The sequence below is a fragment of the Hylobates moloch genome, unplaced genomic scaffold (genome assembly GCF_009828535.3).
Source record: "Hylobates moloch isolate HMO894 unplaced genomic scaffold, HMol_V3 SCAFFOLD_15, whole genome shotgun sequence".
NCBI classification, from domain to species: Eukaryota; Metazoa; Chordata; class Mammalia; order Primates; family Hylobatidae; genus Hylobates; species Hylobates moloch.
Window position 1 is genome coordinate 6901052 of NW_026652290.1, and position 15828 is coordinate 6916879.

At 61.0% G+C, this 15828-nt stretch overlaps 1 protein-coding gene across 3 annotated transcripts in view; it reads left to right on the top strand.

Annotated features, from left to right (window-relative positions):
- The first annotated feature begins 676 nt into the window (after positions 1–676).
- BAIAP2 (BAR/IMD domain containing adaptor protein 2) overlaps positions 677–15828 on the top strand; it is an 81793-nt gene continuing 66641 nt past the window's right edge. For all 3 annotated transcript variants that reach the window (XM_032178231.2, XM_032178227.2, XM_032178229.2), the window contains exon 1: positions 677–851. In XM_032178231.2, coding sequence (XP_032034122.1) covers positions 798–851 — 54 coding nt within the window. In that variant the 5' untranslated portion in view covers positions 677–797. The remainder of the gene's footprint in view (positions 852–15828) is intronic.

Here is a 15828-nt window from a genome sequence, read left to right on the forward strand (position 1 = left end):
CTCCAGGGTCCTCCTGCAGCACCCCCCTCCCCCAGGGTTCTCCTCTCTGCCCCGAGGGGCCGGCCGGGGGGGTCGCCTCCCGCCTGGCGGGCTTACCTGCGAAGCGGCGGGGTCGGGGCCTCTCACACCTGTAAGCCCGGCCCGAGGCGTCCTGCGTCCGAGCCGCTCCCCGCCCCGCAGCGCCAGGCCGCGACCCGGCGGGCCGACCGCCCGCCCCGAAGTGCCACTTCGCGAAGTGCCGCCTCCACGCGCGCTCGCCGCCGGCGCCCCCAGCTCTCCTCCCCGCACCTTCTGCTCCTTCTTCCTGCGCCACCCCGCCCCCGCCTCCCCGCCCCCAGCCCGGCTGTTGCCGGGCCCCCCTCAGGCTGCTCCCAGGGCCCCAGCCCGCGCCGCGCCTCCCCACTCCTCCCCCAGGATCGACGCCACAGCCGACCAATCGCTGCCTGGAGTCGGCCACTAGGCCCCCGCCTCCGATCCCGCCCCCCTCCCCCTTCTCCGGAACCCACCAATGGAAAGGGCGGTGCGGGGGCGGGGCCTGGCGGTTGCCTAGCAGCGGCAGCGCCGGGCGGGGGCGGGTGGTCGGGGGCGGTGATGCGGGCGCAACGGGGGCGGGACGCAGGGGCGGGGACTGCCGCGGGGCGGGGCCTGAGGCGGCTATAAAAGTGGCCGCCGCCGGACGCCGGGTTCTGTGGTTCGGGTCTGCTTTCGTATTCGTCACCGTGCTGTTGCCGCTGCTGCTGCTGCCGCCGCCGCTTGCGCCCCCGCTCCGGTCTGTGGTGCAGCCGGGACCCAGGACCATGTCGCTGTCTCGCTCAGAGGAGATGCACCGGCTCACGGAAAATGTCTACAAGGTGAGCGCCCCCCGGCGCCGAGCTGAGCCCGCTCCGGGTGCGCCCGGGTCCCGCGCGCCCGAGCCCGACCAGGGCGGCCCCGGGGCCGCGCGCGGGGCCAGGAGGCTGGGACTTCGGGGGTCTTCCCGGCGCGGCCACCCGGGACCCGGGCTGCTGGGGTGGTGAGCCCGGCGCCGGCCGCTCACAGGTGGCCACCGCCGCCCGGGCCCCCCCACCCCATGCGCGCCGCGGCCCGGCCGGTCCCCAGCCCCAGGCCCGGGGAGCACTCCCCGCTCCGACGGCCCTGCTCGGCCCCCGCGCGCCCGCCTTGGCGTCGGCGGGAACGGAGCCGCGCGCTGGGCCCCGGGAGCCCTCGGACCTGTCCGGGGCGTAGCACACCCGGGCAGGGCGGGGGCGGCGGGCCCAGGGGTTACGGCGGCCGGGACGGCATGGGGGCTGTCGAAGGCCGCGGCCGGCGCGGTGGCACCGTGGGGCTCTTCCAGGCGCGGTTGCGCGAGCCTCGGGCACTTCATTCTCAACAGGCTTTCCCTGTCCACAACTCCTGCCCGGCGCCGGTGCTGGGGCCTAAGGTGGGAGGTCGGAGCGCGGGCAGGCTGGATGGGTGGACGGATAATCCATCATCTTATGTAACCGCGGAGAGAGAAGACTAATTGTGTAGGAGGCTGACGTGCCTGCCTTTGCTTCAAATGTGTTAAGAGTGGCATCCACGTTCTCGTCTGTGAAATGACAGGTTCACATCCGAGGGACGCAGAGCACCGCTGGAAGCCTCCCCTGCCGCCCCCTCCCTGGTCGTTTTTCTTCTGGCTGGGATATCGACAAACAGGCCCTTGGTTTCCTCTTTCCTCAGTATACATTCTCGGTCCAGACCCCCACGCTTGAGCCCAGCAGCTCTCAGGGAGCATTTTCTCAGAGGAGAAAACCCCTGCCCTGGGTGGCCCTGGGTCCTGGGCGATCTCTTACGGATGTGCTTTGATTCAAAACTGAAGGTTCAGAGACAGGCTGGGCGATGAGTGGAGTGGGTGTTTACCCGGCAGTTGCTGGTTCATGCTTCCTAACTGGCTTGCGCCCTGCCCGGCAGAGTAACTGTTCTGATTGTGTTAGGCGGCCAAGGCGTGCCTGGCCAGGGGCCTGCGAAGCCCTCGTAGCTCTCAGGCTTGGGAGAGCCAGATGGAGGCCTCTGGGGTGGCCCCTCTGGTTCCAGTTGGAGTGCAGGAGGCAGATTGCACTTGAATACAGCTTTCAATAAAGCTTGCGAAGTTGGGGCCGTCTCAGTCAGGAAGGATTCTGAAGGCGGGTGAGGTCGACCAGATGAGTCCTAAAGCCACGTCGGAATCACTGGTAAACAGGATTCAGGGTGACCTGAGGAGTCGGCTTGGGAAAGGCACAGGCTCTGGGGTGGTTAGGTTTGGTTTCACAGAGTCTGTGGCATACGGTTCTGGCCTTGTTGCTCTGTAGAAGCACATGCTGTCAAGGGAGGGAAGTTTATTAAATTATTAGTCATTAGTTCAATTACGATTTGTTCGTGATTGCAGAGGGTGGAGGAGAAGTACCAGTGGAACCTTTTTCCTATTTTCTCTGCTTCTGCGCTGAAACCACAAAGCAGGAACTTTCGTGGTGAGAGTTGGCAGGGGGTGGGTACATGGAGTGGTTTTGCTCTGGGGGACTGACCCGGTGATCGTCCTTAATAAAACTCTCCTAACCGGGCAGCCGGCTTTCACCTAGGTGAAGCTGTAATTTATTTGCAGGTGTGAGTGAAATCTGCTGGCAGGAAACTCTTAGGACTGAGTGTTTGGGGACTTTGAGCCCCTGTGGACGCAGACTAGCAGGTCTGGAGCACGTGAAACACACAGGTTCTGCGTTTTGTCTTCCACGGGTGGGTTAATTGGTGATTTTCCCAAGTGAAGATACGGCGGTTGATGATTTGATTTAGCACGGCTGGACGCGGTAGGCCGTAGGTGTCTGAAGGGCCGATCCACTCTGGAAAGGCTTTGCCCTGGCGGCAGGCTTGCACTGCTGCTGCACACAGGCAGGGTTGGTTTTGTAGGTAGGTGGCTCCTGCTGCCACTCCGGGGGCCTGACTGCTGAGTCTTTGAATCCTGGTGCTGTTACCTTTTTGTGCTTTGTCACTGGGGAGCTCAAGGTGCCTTGGTAGTGCCGGTACTGGTTGGGCAGCTTTTGGCAATGTCGGCTAGGCAGAAACTCAGCCCACGTGGAGACATAGTTAGGAGACCGCTGAAGCCACCGGTGTGCACGCCTGGGCTGGTCCAGCCGGTCCAGGCAGTGCTGAGGTCCATCCTCTCCTGGGACGGTGCTGCCTCTGGCATCTCTTCCCGGGGCCGCTCCTGTGCCTGGGTTGGCGGCTTGCAGAGCCCTGGCAGTGCCTCTTGGAACGGCTGGGCTGTGGCCTGCTTAGTGTCACCCGCGATGCGGCTCAGCTGTTTGGTTTGGACATTGCATCGCCTTAACTGCAGTTCTGAGTGGTGTTTGCCTTGGCAAAGGAGGACGCTTGTCCTTGGCCTTGCTGATTAAAAATGCAAGAATAAAAAGTGCAGTTTTGATTTTCTTCCCTGTAAGAATCTGTAACGCAGACTTTGACCTCTTTTCTGGTGGCTCCATTCCCTTGGGAGCTGTGTCCTCGGGAATTTCATGGAAGATGAAGGGGAGGGGAGCGGAACGGCTTCCCGGTGTTTGCCGAGAACGTAATCTCAGAACTTCTGGGGGCACTGTGTGGGCTGGGCCCTGCAGGTGTTGGGAGGGCAAGACGAGGAAGACCCCTTCCGCCACAGGAGCCCGGGCCCGGCGCTCGCTCAGGTAGCCCTGGGTAATGGCCCAGATGGAGGGAGGGAGTGCTGGAATCTGCCTCCTCCAGTGGCCTTTGGAATTAAGGCTACTGAAGCTGCAGCCCTCTTGGGGAAGCCCCAAGCATCGCTGCGTGCTGAGGGCCTGGCTCCCTGGCTGGCTGTGGCTCCTGGAATGCCAGGCGAATGTCAGGTGGGTGTTTTCCTCAAGGTCTCATGTCCGCAGAGAAGCCCTGGCTCCCAGGTGACCCGTGACCTGGAGTGTGGCGGCTCCAGCACCTTCTCTGGGAATAGTGCCATTGACCCACAGCCTGTCCTAGAATATGTGAGGTGAGAGAGCATCCGGGGAGGAGGAGGAGTCCCTGTTACAGACGTGGCCATGGCCTTCCTTGTGCCGAGGCTCTTGGCCCTGGCTGGTCACTCTAGCAGCTGGTGGGGAAGCCAGCCTGGCGGGGCCGCAGCTGTGCTTCGAGGAGACGGGTGCCACAGGGTTCCTGGAGCCAGGAGCCAGTTGGGTTTGCCACCTCTGGTGTGATTGGTAAGGGCTGGCGCCAGGTGGTGGGCGTCATGTGCTGGGTGGCAGGGAGCACACTGCCGGCTTTTCTGCTCCAGGCTCGGCTGCCCGGGCCTGGCCACTCCTCTCTGCCACATCCAGCTTCTTCCTGGGGTGTGCGGAGCTCACCATCCCCTCCATTTGGAGACAGTGGGGAGTGGTCTCTGACAGGCACCTCCTGCTGACAGGCACCTCCTGGCATTGGAGCCGCCTGCCTGGGGGGCAGCAGACCCAGCACCTGAGGAGGAGAGAAATGCAGTGCCGGTCCCAGCTCCGTGCGCATGTGTGTGTGTGTCCGTGTGTGCGCACGTGCATGTGGTGCTTTGTTTTTAGGGATACTTTCTGGGGTGGCCCCCGTGGGCACCATTTTGCCACAGGGTGGCTGGGTCTGCTGCCACTGAGTGGACCTGGCCTGCATTTTCTCCACGTGTGCATGTCGTGTTCTGTGTTACCTGCCCTCGCCACTGCCAGCCTTTAGCAGGAGGCACGTCTCCCAGGAGCAGTGCTGATGTGGTCCCCTCGGCGGGGTGGCCAGGGCACAAAGACTGGCTGCCCAGCCTCTGTGGGCTTTGGCCCCAGGCACTGTCCTGCCAGTTGTTGGCTCCAGGGTGCATGGTCCTTCTGCTGGCGCTTGCTCAGCGTCCCATGCCTGCTGGCCCCAGGTGGTGTCCAGTGCTCGCTTGGTGTCCCATGCCTGCTGTGCCGTTGGTGGTTGCATGAGGTCCGTGTCTACCGATGGATGTGACCAGGCGGTTCTGGGATGTGGCGCTTGTGGAGTTGTGGGCTGGTTGGGGGAGAGTGTCTTGCCCATACCTGCTGTCCCCACAGGCCTTGCCTTGAGCAAGTATCCTTCATTGGAGAGATTGGTTGGCTCGTGGGACTGGCCGAGTGGACTTGAGGTTCAGGGTTAAAATGAAGGCCGGTGCTGCCCTGGGCTCTCAGGGGCCACCGTTAGATGGGAGGGCAGTGGGTGGGGGCTGCTGGGAGCTGTGTTCCTGTTGCTGTCTTGTCTTCCACTGAAGCTTCCAAAGGTCGAGGCCTGAGGGCCGAGCCCTGTCTGCTGGCCACAGGCACCATGGGCTGAGCTGTCAAGGATAGGTGGTCTTGCAGGGGAGGGCTGGTGTGCGACCCAGTCATTGAGCGGAAGGGGCCTGTCCTCCTTCCGAGCTCCAGGAGGCAGGCTGGCCAAGAGGCTGAGGCCCAGTTCACCCTTCTCCCCAGTTCACAGGTCTGGGCCTTGGTCAGGAGAGCAACCCCAGTGTCACTGCAGGAGTGGCAGGTGGTGAGCAGAGCTGGACATCACCACTTGTCCCCACCCAGCCCTTGCATGGTCCTCTCTGCCAGCTGCCCTGGGCTAGTGTTGCCTGTGGCTGCCACCATGGGTGGGGACACTCGCACCGTCTGTGGAGGTGGGGTGCCACTGACTGCTAGCTGAGGCTGGCTCCTGTCCTTCCTTGCACTCAGCCAGAGTCTGCCCTGTGTTGCCTTCCCAGCCATCTTGTCTGGTGACTTTCTTTGAGGCCCCAGGATAGGGAAGCATCTTCGTGGCTGCACAGAGCCCGTGGTCCCCTGGAAGCTCTGCACTTGGGCGGCCGGCGCCGTCAGCCGTCCCCCACAGCCTGCGCTAAGATCCCTAGTAATTACAGGCAGGCGGGATGGTGCTGGCACCGGCGTCCAACGCACTTCCACCTCCCCCGAGCGCTGATTGATTCCTGGCCCCTGGCTGTGCCTGTACAGCTGCACGATGACTCGAGGGGCCTCAACCCAGAGGCAGAAGGGGAGGCCGAGAAGGGACCCATTTGGCTCTGTGACTGCAAGGGCTTGATCTGTCCTGCCCACAGATGTCTCCTTTGGGCGTGGAACGGCGGCCAGCCTGTGAGGGGCCCATCAGTATTCGGGAATGAACACATCTTGTTTCTGGATTCTGGAGCGTTCATGCTTGAATCACTGTCCCACCTTTGCTGAGGGTCTGCTCCTCGAGCGGTGGCCTGGGCCCTCTGAGGGCTTCCTGGAGGTGGTGGCAGCTCACACCACATGGGGTTGGAATCCCTGTTTCCCAGGGCTGTGGGCAGTGCAGGCTGAGGAGGTGGCCCTGGTGTGGGGCTGGCCTAGGCAGGCTGAGGGCTATTTCTCCTACTGTGGCCCAGGGGCTCTTGGTGTTGGTCCTGCACCAAGGGGACCAGAAAGCCCAGGGAACAAGAGTGGAGGAAGCTGTGGAGATGGTGGGGAGGTAGGGCCTGAGTCCATGCTGTGCTGAGGAGTCCCCTCCGGGGGCAGGAGGCTGGGGATGTGCCCCTGGCGGGGGCCCATTTCTGCCTGCCAGGCACAGTGACGCCCCCAACACCTCCCTCAAGTTAACCCCCATCTGCCCCTGGTCTTTTTGACTTACGTTATGGAGCCTTGTCTACTGGCTCTCGGTTTGGTCACCGCTGAGCCTTGGAAAATCCTGCCTGGTGCTTGGGCTTCCTGCCAGGCCTGCCTGGAGGAGTCTCGCCTGGCCTGTCCCCTGGCCATACAACCTTGGCCAAATCTTGCTCCCTGGGCAGTGGGTACAGCAGGCAGGATGCTCCCAGGGTCCCTGGAGGCCCCGGAGCCTGTCCCAGGTCAGGTGGCACCAGCCTTGGTATCCTCAGTGCTCTAGTCCTCACTCTGATGGGCAGGGGTGGGATGCACGCGGCACCATCAGATCTGATGTCCTGGGCTGTGAGGTGCTGGGGGCCCCGTGGAGGGGAAAAGGCTGTCAGTTACAGAAGGATGCTTTTGTTTTTGCTTAGAGTTTTTATTTTATACTTACTGGAACAGTTGTCTTATAATTGGGTAGTGTTTTTTCGTTTTTTGTTTGTTCGTTTGTTTTTGTTTTTTGTTTTGTTTTGTTCTTTTTGTTTTTTGGAGAAAGAGTCTTGCTTTGTTTCCCAGCCTGGAGTGCAGTGGTGTGATCACATCTCAACTGCAGCCTGAACCTCCTGGGCTTACACAGTCCTCCTGCCTCAGCCACCTGAGTAGCCAGGACCATAGGCGTGCCCCACCTGTGTGCCCGGCTAATTTTTGTTTTAATTTTAATTTTTGGTAGAGATGGAGTCTTGCTATGTTGCCCAGGCTGGTTTTGAACTCCTAGGCTCAAGCAGTCCTCCCACCTTGGCCTCCCAAAGTGCTGGGATTCCATGTGTGAGCAAACGCACCCTGGTGCTTTCTTGATCAGCAGGTTTTCAGACAACAGCCAGGCCTCCTGTTCCTTCTTCGGATGGTCCTTATGTGTTTTGTACACTGAGCTGTCCAGGCGTGCCCCTGCCTGGTTGTGGCAGGGGACAGTTAGCAGGTGGGCCATGCCAGGTGACCGCCTGCTTGTCATGGCTGCCCCAGTGGGAGTCGCAGGACGCGAGTGGTGGAATGCGCTGGGGTAGCACAGGTGCCTGTGCCAGAAAAGAGCGACATCTTGACATTAGAATGGGGTGGGGATGGTGGTGGGGGAGAGGGTGTCCCCTGGCCGCAGGAGCTGGAATCTGTCCAGTAGAGGGTTTGTCTCACCCAGAGCCAAGCGTGGTCTGGGTGGATGCTGCTAGTGGTAGGCAGAGTGGCCTTCTAGCTTCCAGGCGGGGCTTTTAATTTAATTTAATTTAATTTAACTTATTTATTTAAGACAAAGTCTTGTTCTGTCACCCAGGCTGGAGTGCAGTGGTGTGACCTTGGCTCACTGCAGCTTCTGCCTCCTGGGCTCAGGCAATTCCAAGAAGCTGGGATTACAGGTGTGCGCCACCACACTGGCTAATTTTAGTATTTTTAGTAGAGATGGGGTTTCACCATGTTGCCCAGGCTGGTCTTTGACACCTGGGGTCAAATGATCCTCCCACCTTGGCCTCCCAGAGTGCTGGGATTACAGGCATGAGCCACTGCGTCCAGTCTAGGTGGGGCTTTTAAACCAGTGGGTGTGGTGGAGGCCGGGATGCCACCACCTGAAATGAAGTGGACCTGGGTCCCCCCATACCCGCTTTTCCAGCCCCCTCTTCCCTGGCCGACTATGTCTGCCAGAGGAGGCCTGTGTCATCTCCGTTTGTTCCACCATGGAAAGCCCATCCTCACACAGTCCAGGCATGGATGGAGCATCAGCCTCCACCTGTCCTGCTCCTGGGCTGAGACTCCAGGGCCTCGGTGGCCCCAGGCCGTGGAGCAGAGCTGTGGGCTGCAGTCCGACCGGTGGCAGGAGTCCCATCTAGGGATGTGGCTGTGAAGCTGGGGTGCTGGGGCCTGGGCGGTGTCACCGCTGTCTCATGCCCTGGCTCTGGAGACGGCTGGGCCTGCAGCGTCCTGGCACTTGGGAGGCCCTGCCACTGCTCACACTGGAGCGTCCCGGCACCCGGGAGGCCTGACCACTGCGCACACCGGACACTGCTCTGGGCATTCTCTGTGCTCAGCCTTGTTACTGTTGCTTCGTGTGCGGATCCTGGGTGTCCCTGCCTGACGGGATCCTCGGTTCGGGGGAGAAGTGTGTCCCCGCCCATAAGCTGGAGTGGCTGAGCCCATTGAAACTGGCCAGCCAACTCCAGGGCCCTCTGGCTCTCCAGCCGTGCTTCTGTCCTTCCGTTCAGGAGTTCAAGGAGTTCAGGAAGGCTTTCTCACTGCTGGGCTTCTGTTTTCTCATTAATTCAGTGGGACAATAGCGTATTTCCTGGCACAGAGAGAGTACTGGGTAAGTGGTGGCCACGATCGCTAGCTTGTGGGACAGAAAGTTCTTCAGAGATCAGAGGTCAGTGGTCCAGAGCCGGAAAGTCCCGCCCCGAGTCTGCTTGCCGCTGTCTGCTTTCCTGGGATCCTGTGTTCCTGAGTGTGGCCGCAGTGCCCGGGCCGGCACCTCCCACCTGCCTGACCTGAGGTTGGCGGGAGGTGGGGCCGTACAGGCATTCCAAGGCTGCCTCCCTGCTTGTTAAGCCACAGTCTCTCCTCCAGCCGTGAGCCCAGCCCGAAAGACCGGGCCAGTGCCTTCACAGGGAGGGGACGGGGCAGTGGCCTCGGGGGTTCTTGCAGGCCAGGTGGTGACCGGACTTTCAGCCTTTCCTTTCCCTCGGGTAGTGGGATACGGCCCGCCACCACCCGGTAATTTTTTTTTTTTTTTTGTTTTTTAGTAGAGAATCTCCTGACCTCGTGATCCGCCCACCTCGGCCTCCCAAAGTGCTGGGATTACAAGCGTGAGCCACCGCGCCCGGCTTCTCTTTTTTATAAGGCATCAGTCATAGGGATTATGGCCCACCCTAGTGACCCCAGTTACTTTTATCATCTTCTTAAAGACCCTGTTTCCAAACACAGTTGCGCTTCGTGATGCCGGGGGTTAGAACTTCAACACGTGCATCTTGGGAGGGGACACAGTTCAGCCATGACACCCAGTGGGCCCCACCCCGCGACGGAGTGCAGTAGCTGCTGGAGGGGCCGGGTCTCCCATGTTGCCTGGAGGTGACCACCTGTCTGTCTTCAGGTTGATTGTATTAAAAGCCTATGGTGGTTTTCTCTTCCAGCCTCAGTCAGATTGCAGCCCGCAGTTGATGACAACAGGAAGGTTTCCCCGGGGACAGCTGATTCTATTGGACGAGCAGTCAGCTGGCAAGGCGCCAGCTCAGTGCTGGCCACAGGCGAAAGGCGGCTGGACACCCTGTGAGGCTGAGCAGTTGCTAAGTTCTGTGACCCAGGCCGGGGTGGCTGGACATTGGAAGGTGTTTGTAAGGGGCTCTGTCCCCATTGAAGCTGGGATAGGCAGGATGTGCCTCTCGGACAGGAAGGAAGTGGCCAGACTGCTTGGTGCTGTGTTTGGACTTTGCTGGGCTGCGGCTCCTCCTGCGCGGGCCGGGTCATGGCGTCCTGCGTGCAAGGCCCCACGTGTGGCTTTTGCCTTTGTGGACCTCTGCTCCTGGGGACCTCGTTCAGGAGGGCTCAGACTTGGGGCCCCTGAGAGTTGAGGACCCCAGGAGAAAGCTCACAGAGGGCGTGCAGGTGTCTCAGGCCCATGGAAAGGGAGTTGCTGCTGCAACCCTGAAAGGGAAGCAGGGCCCCGGGCTGGGGCTGGGGCCGGGGGCGCAGGGGAATGGCCATGTGGCCCTTCCCACAGGCAGAGGGCAGAAGCGCCTGGCTCAGAAGCTGGCCTTAGTGTTGGCATTTGTCCCTGTTGTTTTTAGCTGTAGCATTCCTGGTCCCTGTCCTGGGGCCTCCCAGGAGCCTGGCGGGTAGGGCAGGTAGCATGAGGGAAGGAGTCCCTGCACCTCGGGCCCCTCCTGGCGGGAGGCCACCTGCTCCTCTGGTCACATCTGGGCACCGTGCCAAAGTCACAAGGAATCACTTTATTATGATGTTGATGGCTTTTCTGTGGGTGCTCCTGGAGGCTGAGAACCGGAGCTACCACCTTAGGGGACATCCCAGCCCCTCACGCTGACCCCACCATGACCGGTGGCCAGGCTGCCCGGGACCCTGCAGGAGTCCCTGGTATGGGTGGGACCTGGGTGTCTCCCTTCAGTCTTCCAGGAGGGGCTGGGGTGTGCCCTCCATCTGTCTGACCTGTGTGGCTCTGGGGGAGTCTGGGTCAGCCAGGCCACGCCGAAGCTGTCCTTGGAGAAGCGTAGTGGCCCCTCCTGACCCTTCTGGAGCAGGGTGGGGAACCAGCCCCCTCTGTTCTGGAACAGGCTGGCCTCCTCCTGCCTCCAGAGAGGTGCCTGCTTCCTGATACCCAGAGCCCTCTGCGGGGTCTCATGGCCTGGGGGGACTTATGGTGGGGGCCCCTGGCATGGCAGAGGGGTTTGGCCACACAGTTTCCTCCTGCCCTTGGCTGTGGGGACCCCATTAATACAGGGAGGCAGAGCTGCCGGCTCCTGCACCCCCGGCCACAGAGGGTAAGGAGGAGGATGCTAGCTCTGCCTGGTTTGTCACCGTTCCCCTTGGGATCCCATTCTGCAGGCTCCAGCCCACCTTCAGGCTCCCGTCCTCACCCTGCGGGTCGTTTCTTCCCAGAAGCTTCCGTGCATCCCGTTTCCTAAATCCATGTACATGTGTTTGTAGTTTGTCTCTGATTCGAACCAAGTAAGATGCAGTTCAAGATCTGCCTCCTCCAGGCAGCCCTCCCAGCTGGGCTCCTGGAGTTGGTTTTCTTCCTTCAGGAAGGATCCTCCAGGACAGATGTCCAAGTGTTTGGAGGGGACAGGACCGTCGACGCCACTCCAGCCAGGCTTCCTTCACACCCCCACAGCCCCCACTCCTCTTGCCCCGTGAGCCGGCTCCCAGGGTCTGAAGCTCATGGGTGCTCCTGTGTGTGGGGTCAGCAGTGGCCTGCCCTGGAGGACGCTGCCACCTTCCCGATGCTCTCTGCCCACAGAAGCCCCCCAACCCCCCTGGCAGCCAAGGGAACTGAGCCTGTGGCCCCCACACAGCAAGCTCTGAGGTATCCCCCCAGGACCACACTGCGCTGCTGCAGGGCCCCTCCTGCACCTTCTCCTTCCATGCTGGACATGTGGCCTGGGGCTTCCGGGCTCGGCTGTGTCCCGTGTGCCCTTCCCTGGAGCCTGGTGTCCTAGGCAGAGTCCCGTCAAGTCTACATGGACCAGAGCCGTGGGTGCTGTGAGGTCTGTGTCTGTGTGTGGGGTCCTCACGCCGTGGCCGTGGTGGCACAGTGGGCTGGGGGACGCCCCTCCGGCACTGCTGGCCACGCAGCTGCCACCGGCTTCTGCCTGTCTCGACAGAGGTGGAAGTGAGGGCAGTGGTCCAGTGGGCAACAGCAGTCTGGCCCCTCAGTAGCTGTGCTGGTCTATGGGCAAGGGAGTGGGTGGGCAGGGCCCCTCCCCACAACAGTCAGCCGCCCTGGGCATTGGCCCTCCTGGGAGAGGCCAGGTGGAGTTGAGTCACCCTTTTTCCTGATATTACTGGAATGTGGCCTTGGGGAGCATGTCGGGCGCAATACCAGGACCGATTGGGAGAGAGGGACCAGGCTGGCTGTGTGGTCAGCAGGGTTGAAGCCAGGACTCTGGGCTCCACCAAGAGCTAGTAGGCTGGCCCCCGCCTTCCTGAGCCTCACTTTCCTCTTGTCCATGTGTAAGATGGAACAGTGACTCTCATGGAGGGGCTGGGTGAGGATTAGGGTGATGAGGGTCTAAGGCAGCCAGGGAGGGTCCTAGCATCCACTCTTTCTCTGTTTGTTCTTCTGAGTAGATAGAAAACACGGCTCAGCCTGGCCACACACAGACACATGTAGCATACACACGGGTCCACATGCGTCCAGCACACGTGTGAGTGTACATGCACAGGTAAACACACAGCTCATGCCCACAGCACACACATGGGCCCAGCTCATGCCCGCAGCACACACACGGGTCCAGCTCATGCCCGCAGCACACACACGGGTCCAGCTCATGCCCACAGCACACACACAGGTCCACGTGTGTCCACACGTGTGAGTGTACATGCACAGGTAAACAAGCAGCTCGTGCCCGCAGCACACACACGGGTCCAGCTTATGCCCCCAGCACACACACGGGTCCATGTGTATCCAGCACACGCGTGAGTGTACATGCACAGGTAAACAAGCGGCTCATGCCCACAGCACACACACGGGTCCACATGCATCCAGCACACACGTGAGTCTACATGCACAGGTAAACGCATGCAGCACATGGCCGCAGCACACACATGGATATACGTGCATGCGTGGGTCCATACGCACGCAGGCCCTAGGGGTGTGGCCATACACGCCCACCATGGCATCTGCCTTGAGGGGCTGGAGGGAGGTGGGGACACTGTCAGCAGAGAGACTGCTTTTGTTTGTGGCCACCCTGCCAGGAAAGCGCTGGAGAGGCGGTGTCACAGGAAGGAGAGCCAAGGGGTAAACAATTCCTGGCCAGGCGCAGTGGCTCTCACCTGTCATCCCAGCACTTTGGGAGGCTGAGGCGGGCGGATCGCTTGAGGTCGGGAGTTCGAGACTAGCCTGGCCAACATGGTGAAACCCCGTCTCTACTAAAATACAAAAATTAGCTGGGTGTGGTGGTGCACACCTGTAATCCCAGCTACTCAGGAGGCTGAGGCAGGAGAATCACTTGAACCGGGAGGCGGAGGTTGCAATGAGCTGAGATTGTGCCACTGCACTCCAGCCTGGGCGACAGAGGGAGACTCTGTCTTAAAAAAAAAAAAAAATTCCTGAGCATGCGGAAGGTGGACCCCAGCACGGCCCAGGAGTGGGCAGGAGAGCAAAGTCCTTTGGCAGAGCTCCTTTCTGTAAATGTGCTGGCCACTGTGCCTTTGCTCCCCAAGTTGGGAGGAGGTGGAGATGACGGGGGTTTTGCTGCCTTGTGCCCGCGCTGGCCAGGCCGGCCCGCAGCACTGAATCATAATGGCCATCAGTCTCCAGGGTGGCCAGCAGTGTCCAGCAGCTCGCCAGCCAAAAGGGCTCCCTGGGCTCATCGACGTTCTCTAACGGCCACCTCTGCAACTGGTGGACATGGCCCTCCCATTTGTACCTTCAGAAATGCATAGCTGGGGTCCCTGGAGGCTGTAGTAGGGATAGCTGGGGTCCGTGCTGTGGTCAAGGCCTGGATTCCATGCGACTCCAGGGCCACTGGGACATCCGTCTCTATGGACGTCCCAGCAGGAGGGCAGCCAAGCGTGCAGGCATCCCTGGGCAGGGACCCCTCCTCCCCCGGCGCTTCGCGGCATGCGTCCTATGAGGGGAAGCCTTCCATGGCGTGTGTGGGAGCCCCTCGTGGGCAGGACCCCCTTCATGGGCAGGCCCGCCCAGGACCCTCCCTGGGGTGGGAAAGATGTTCCCCGGTCAATAGTGAATGAACAAACGAGGAACTGGAAGTCCGTGCCGGCCCAGGAATGCTGCCCAGGGAGCCAGTGCGTGGTCACCGGGGGCACAGCAGAGCTCTGCACGCGCCGGGCTGCGTTTGCGCCGCACAGGTCCTAGAGCTTGAGGAGTGTGGTGGTTGCTCATGGTGTAGGATTTCTGTCTTGGCAGAGAGGACGGGGTCACAGAATGTGGGACCCTGGGGAGCTCTCTCTGTGCCTGTGGCCCCCCAGGAGTCTTTTAGTTTTGTTGTGGTCTTGAGGATGGCGCAACGTGTCCCTGAGTGCCCTCAGCGTGGACAGCTTGGCTTTAAACTCACTTCAGACCTGCCGTGTGAGGGAGGCGCCTCTGAGGGTTTGAGGTTATTTTCTTGTGCAGTTTCTCCCTCCTGGCCTAGATTTTTCTGTTTTTTGGCACCCCTTGGTGTTGATAAGAAACAAGCTCCCTTCCCCTTTTAAAGCCCACAGAATTTCCCGATCTCCCCCCACCCCACCCCTCACCCCAGCACTGTCAGGGGCGTCTGAGCTCAGCTCCTTTGTGGTGGCATCCTGCAAAAAGATACACTCGCTCAGTGACTTGGAAAAGCCGCCCTGGTGTGGCTGAGAACAGAGTTCTTTCCACCTGGGGCCGCTGCTGTTGGTGTTCGTTCCGGAGGAGCTGGAGCTGCCTGTCACTGGCTCCCCTGCCCCCACCCGGGGACCCCCGGGCACTGCAAAGCGCCTGTTGGCTATGGGCCCCCGGACCAGGACCTTGGCCTAGTTAGGGGAGCTGGAGGTGGAAGTGGAGGCGGGACTGGAGTGTATGCCCCACGGTGGGCTCTCCTCGGGCTGGGGACCTCCACACGGGCCCACTGGGTCAGGATGGCCCCTGCCTGCGTTCTAGGATAATGGGATAGACTGGTTCAGAGGCTCAGAGAGACGCCTGACCAGACGCCTGACTGGAGATGGTCTCCGAGCAGAGGGGCTAGGCTCTTCATGGGCCACTGGGCTCCTCCTGTGGTTCCTGGGAGAGGGAGGAACCCGGAGGAGGGGTGGGTGACATCTACTGTGCGAGTCTGAGGCAGGGCTCCACAGAAGGCCCCTCTGCTGGCCCAGCGGCTGGATGCAGATGTAGAAGGAGGAACTGGCCCTTCCGCCTGCCGGGGAAGGGGAGTCCCCCCTTACAACGTCAGCTTGGTGGAATCGGTGCCTCTGCCATTGCCTTTGGGCCAGGACGGCGGCACCTGTGTGTCCCGGCCGCCGCTGCTCTCTTGCAGATGGAAGCAGGGCCATGCCCAGGTGGCCTGGTGGCTGTTCCCTGCCCGCTGTCTCCTGCATTCCTTCCGTGTGAGCTCAGCTGCTGCACTAAGGAAGCGAAACCTTGGTGCTGCCCCATGCGTCATGCGGTAGGCGTGGCCGCTGTGCTGACCCACCATGGTTGGCCCTGGGTGGCTCCTGGCCTGTTTCTCCTGCTGCTCAGGATGTTAGTGGAGCTCACAGGGCTCAGGTTGAGCCTCTTCCGCCTGGGGGCCTGTGGGGGTCGTGGTCCTGGAGCCAAGCACGTGGGGCTCTTGTGAGCAAGGGGTCTGCTCTGGCGTGCCCACCCTCTGTGGTAGTGTTTTCATACCTGTGTCACATAGGGTGAGAAACATGCTTGGTGCTGCAGCTCAGCACACACATGCACACGTGCACGTGTCTGTACACAAACACGGGCACACAGATGTGCACGCAGACAGCACACGCACACCAGAACACTAGAATTGGCCTCATCCTCCTCACTTGGCTGATGCCCCCTTCTGCTTGATTTCATTACAAGAAACATGCATCCGGCAGCATTTCCCAA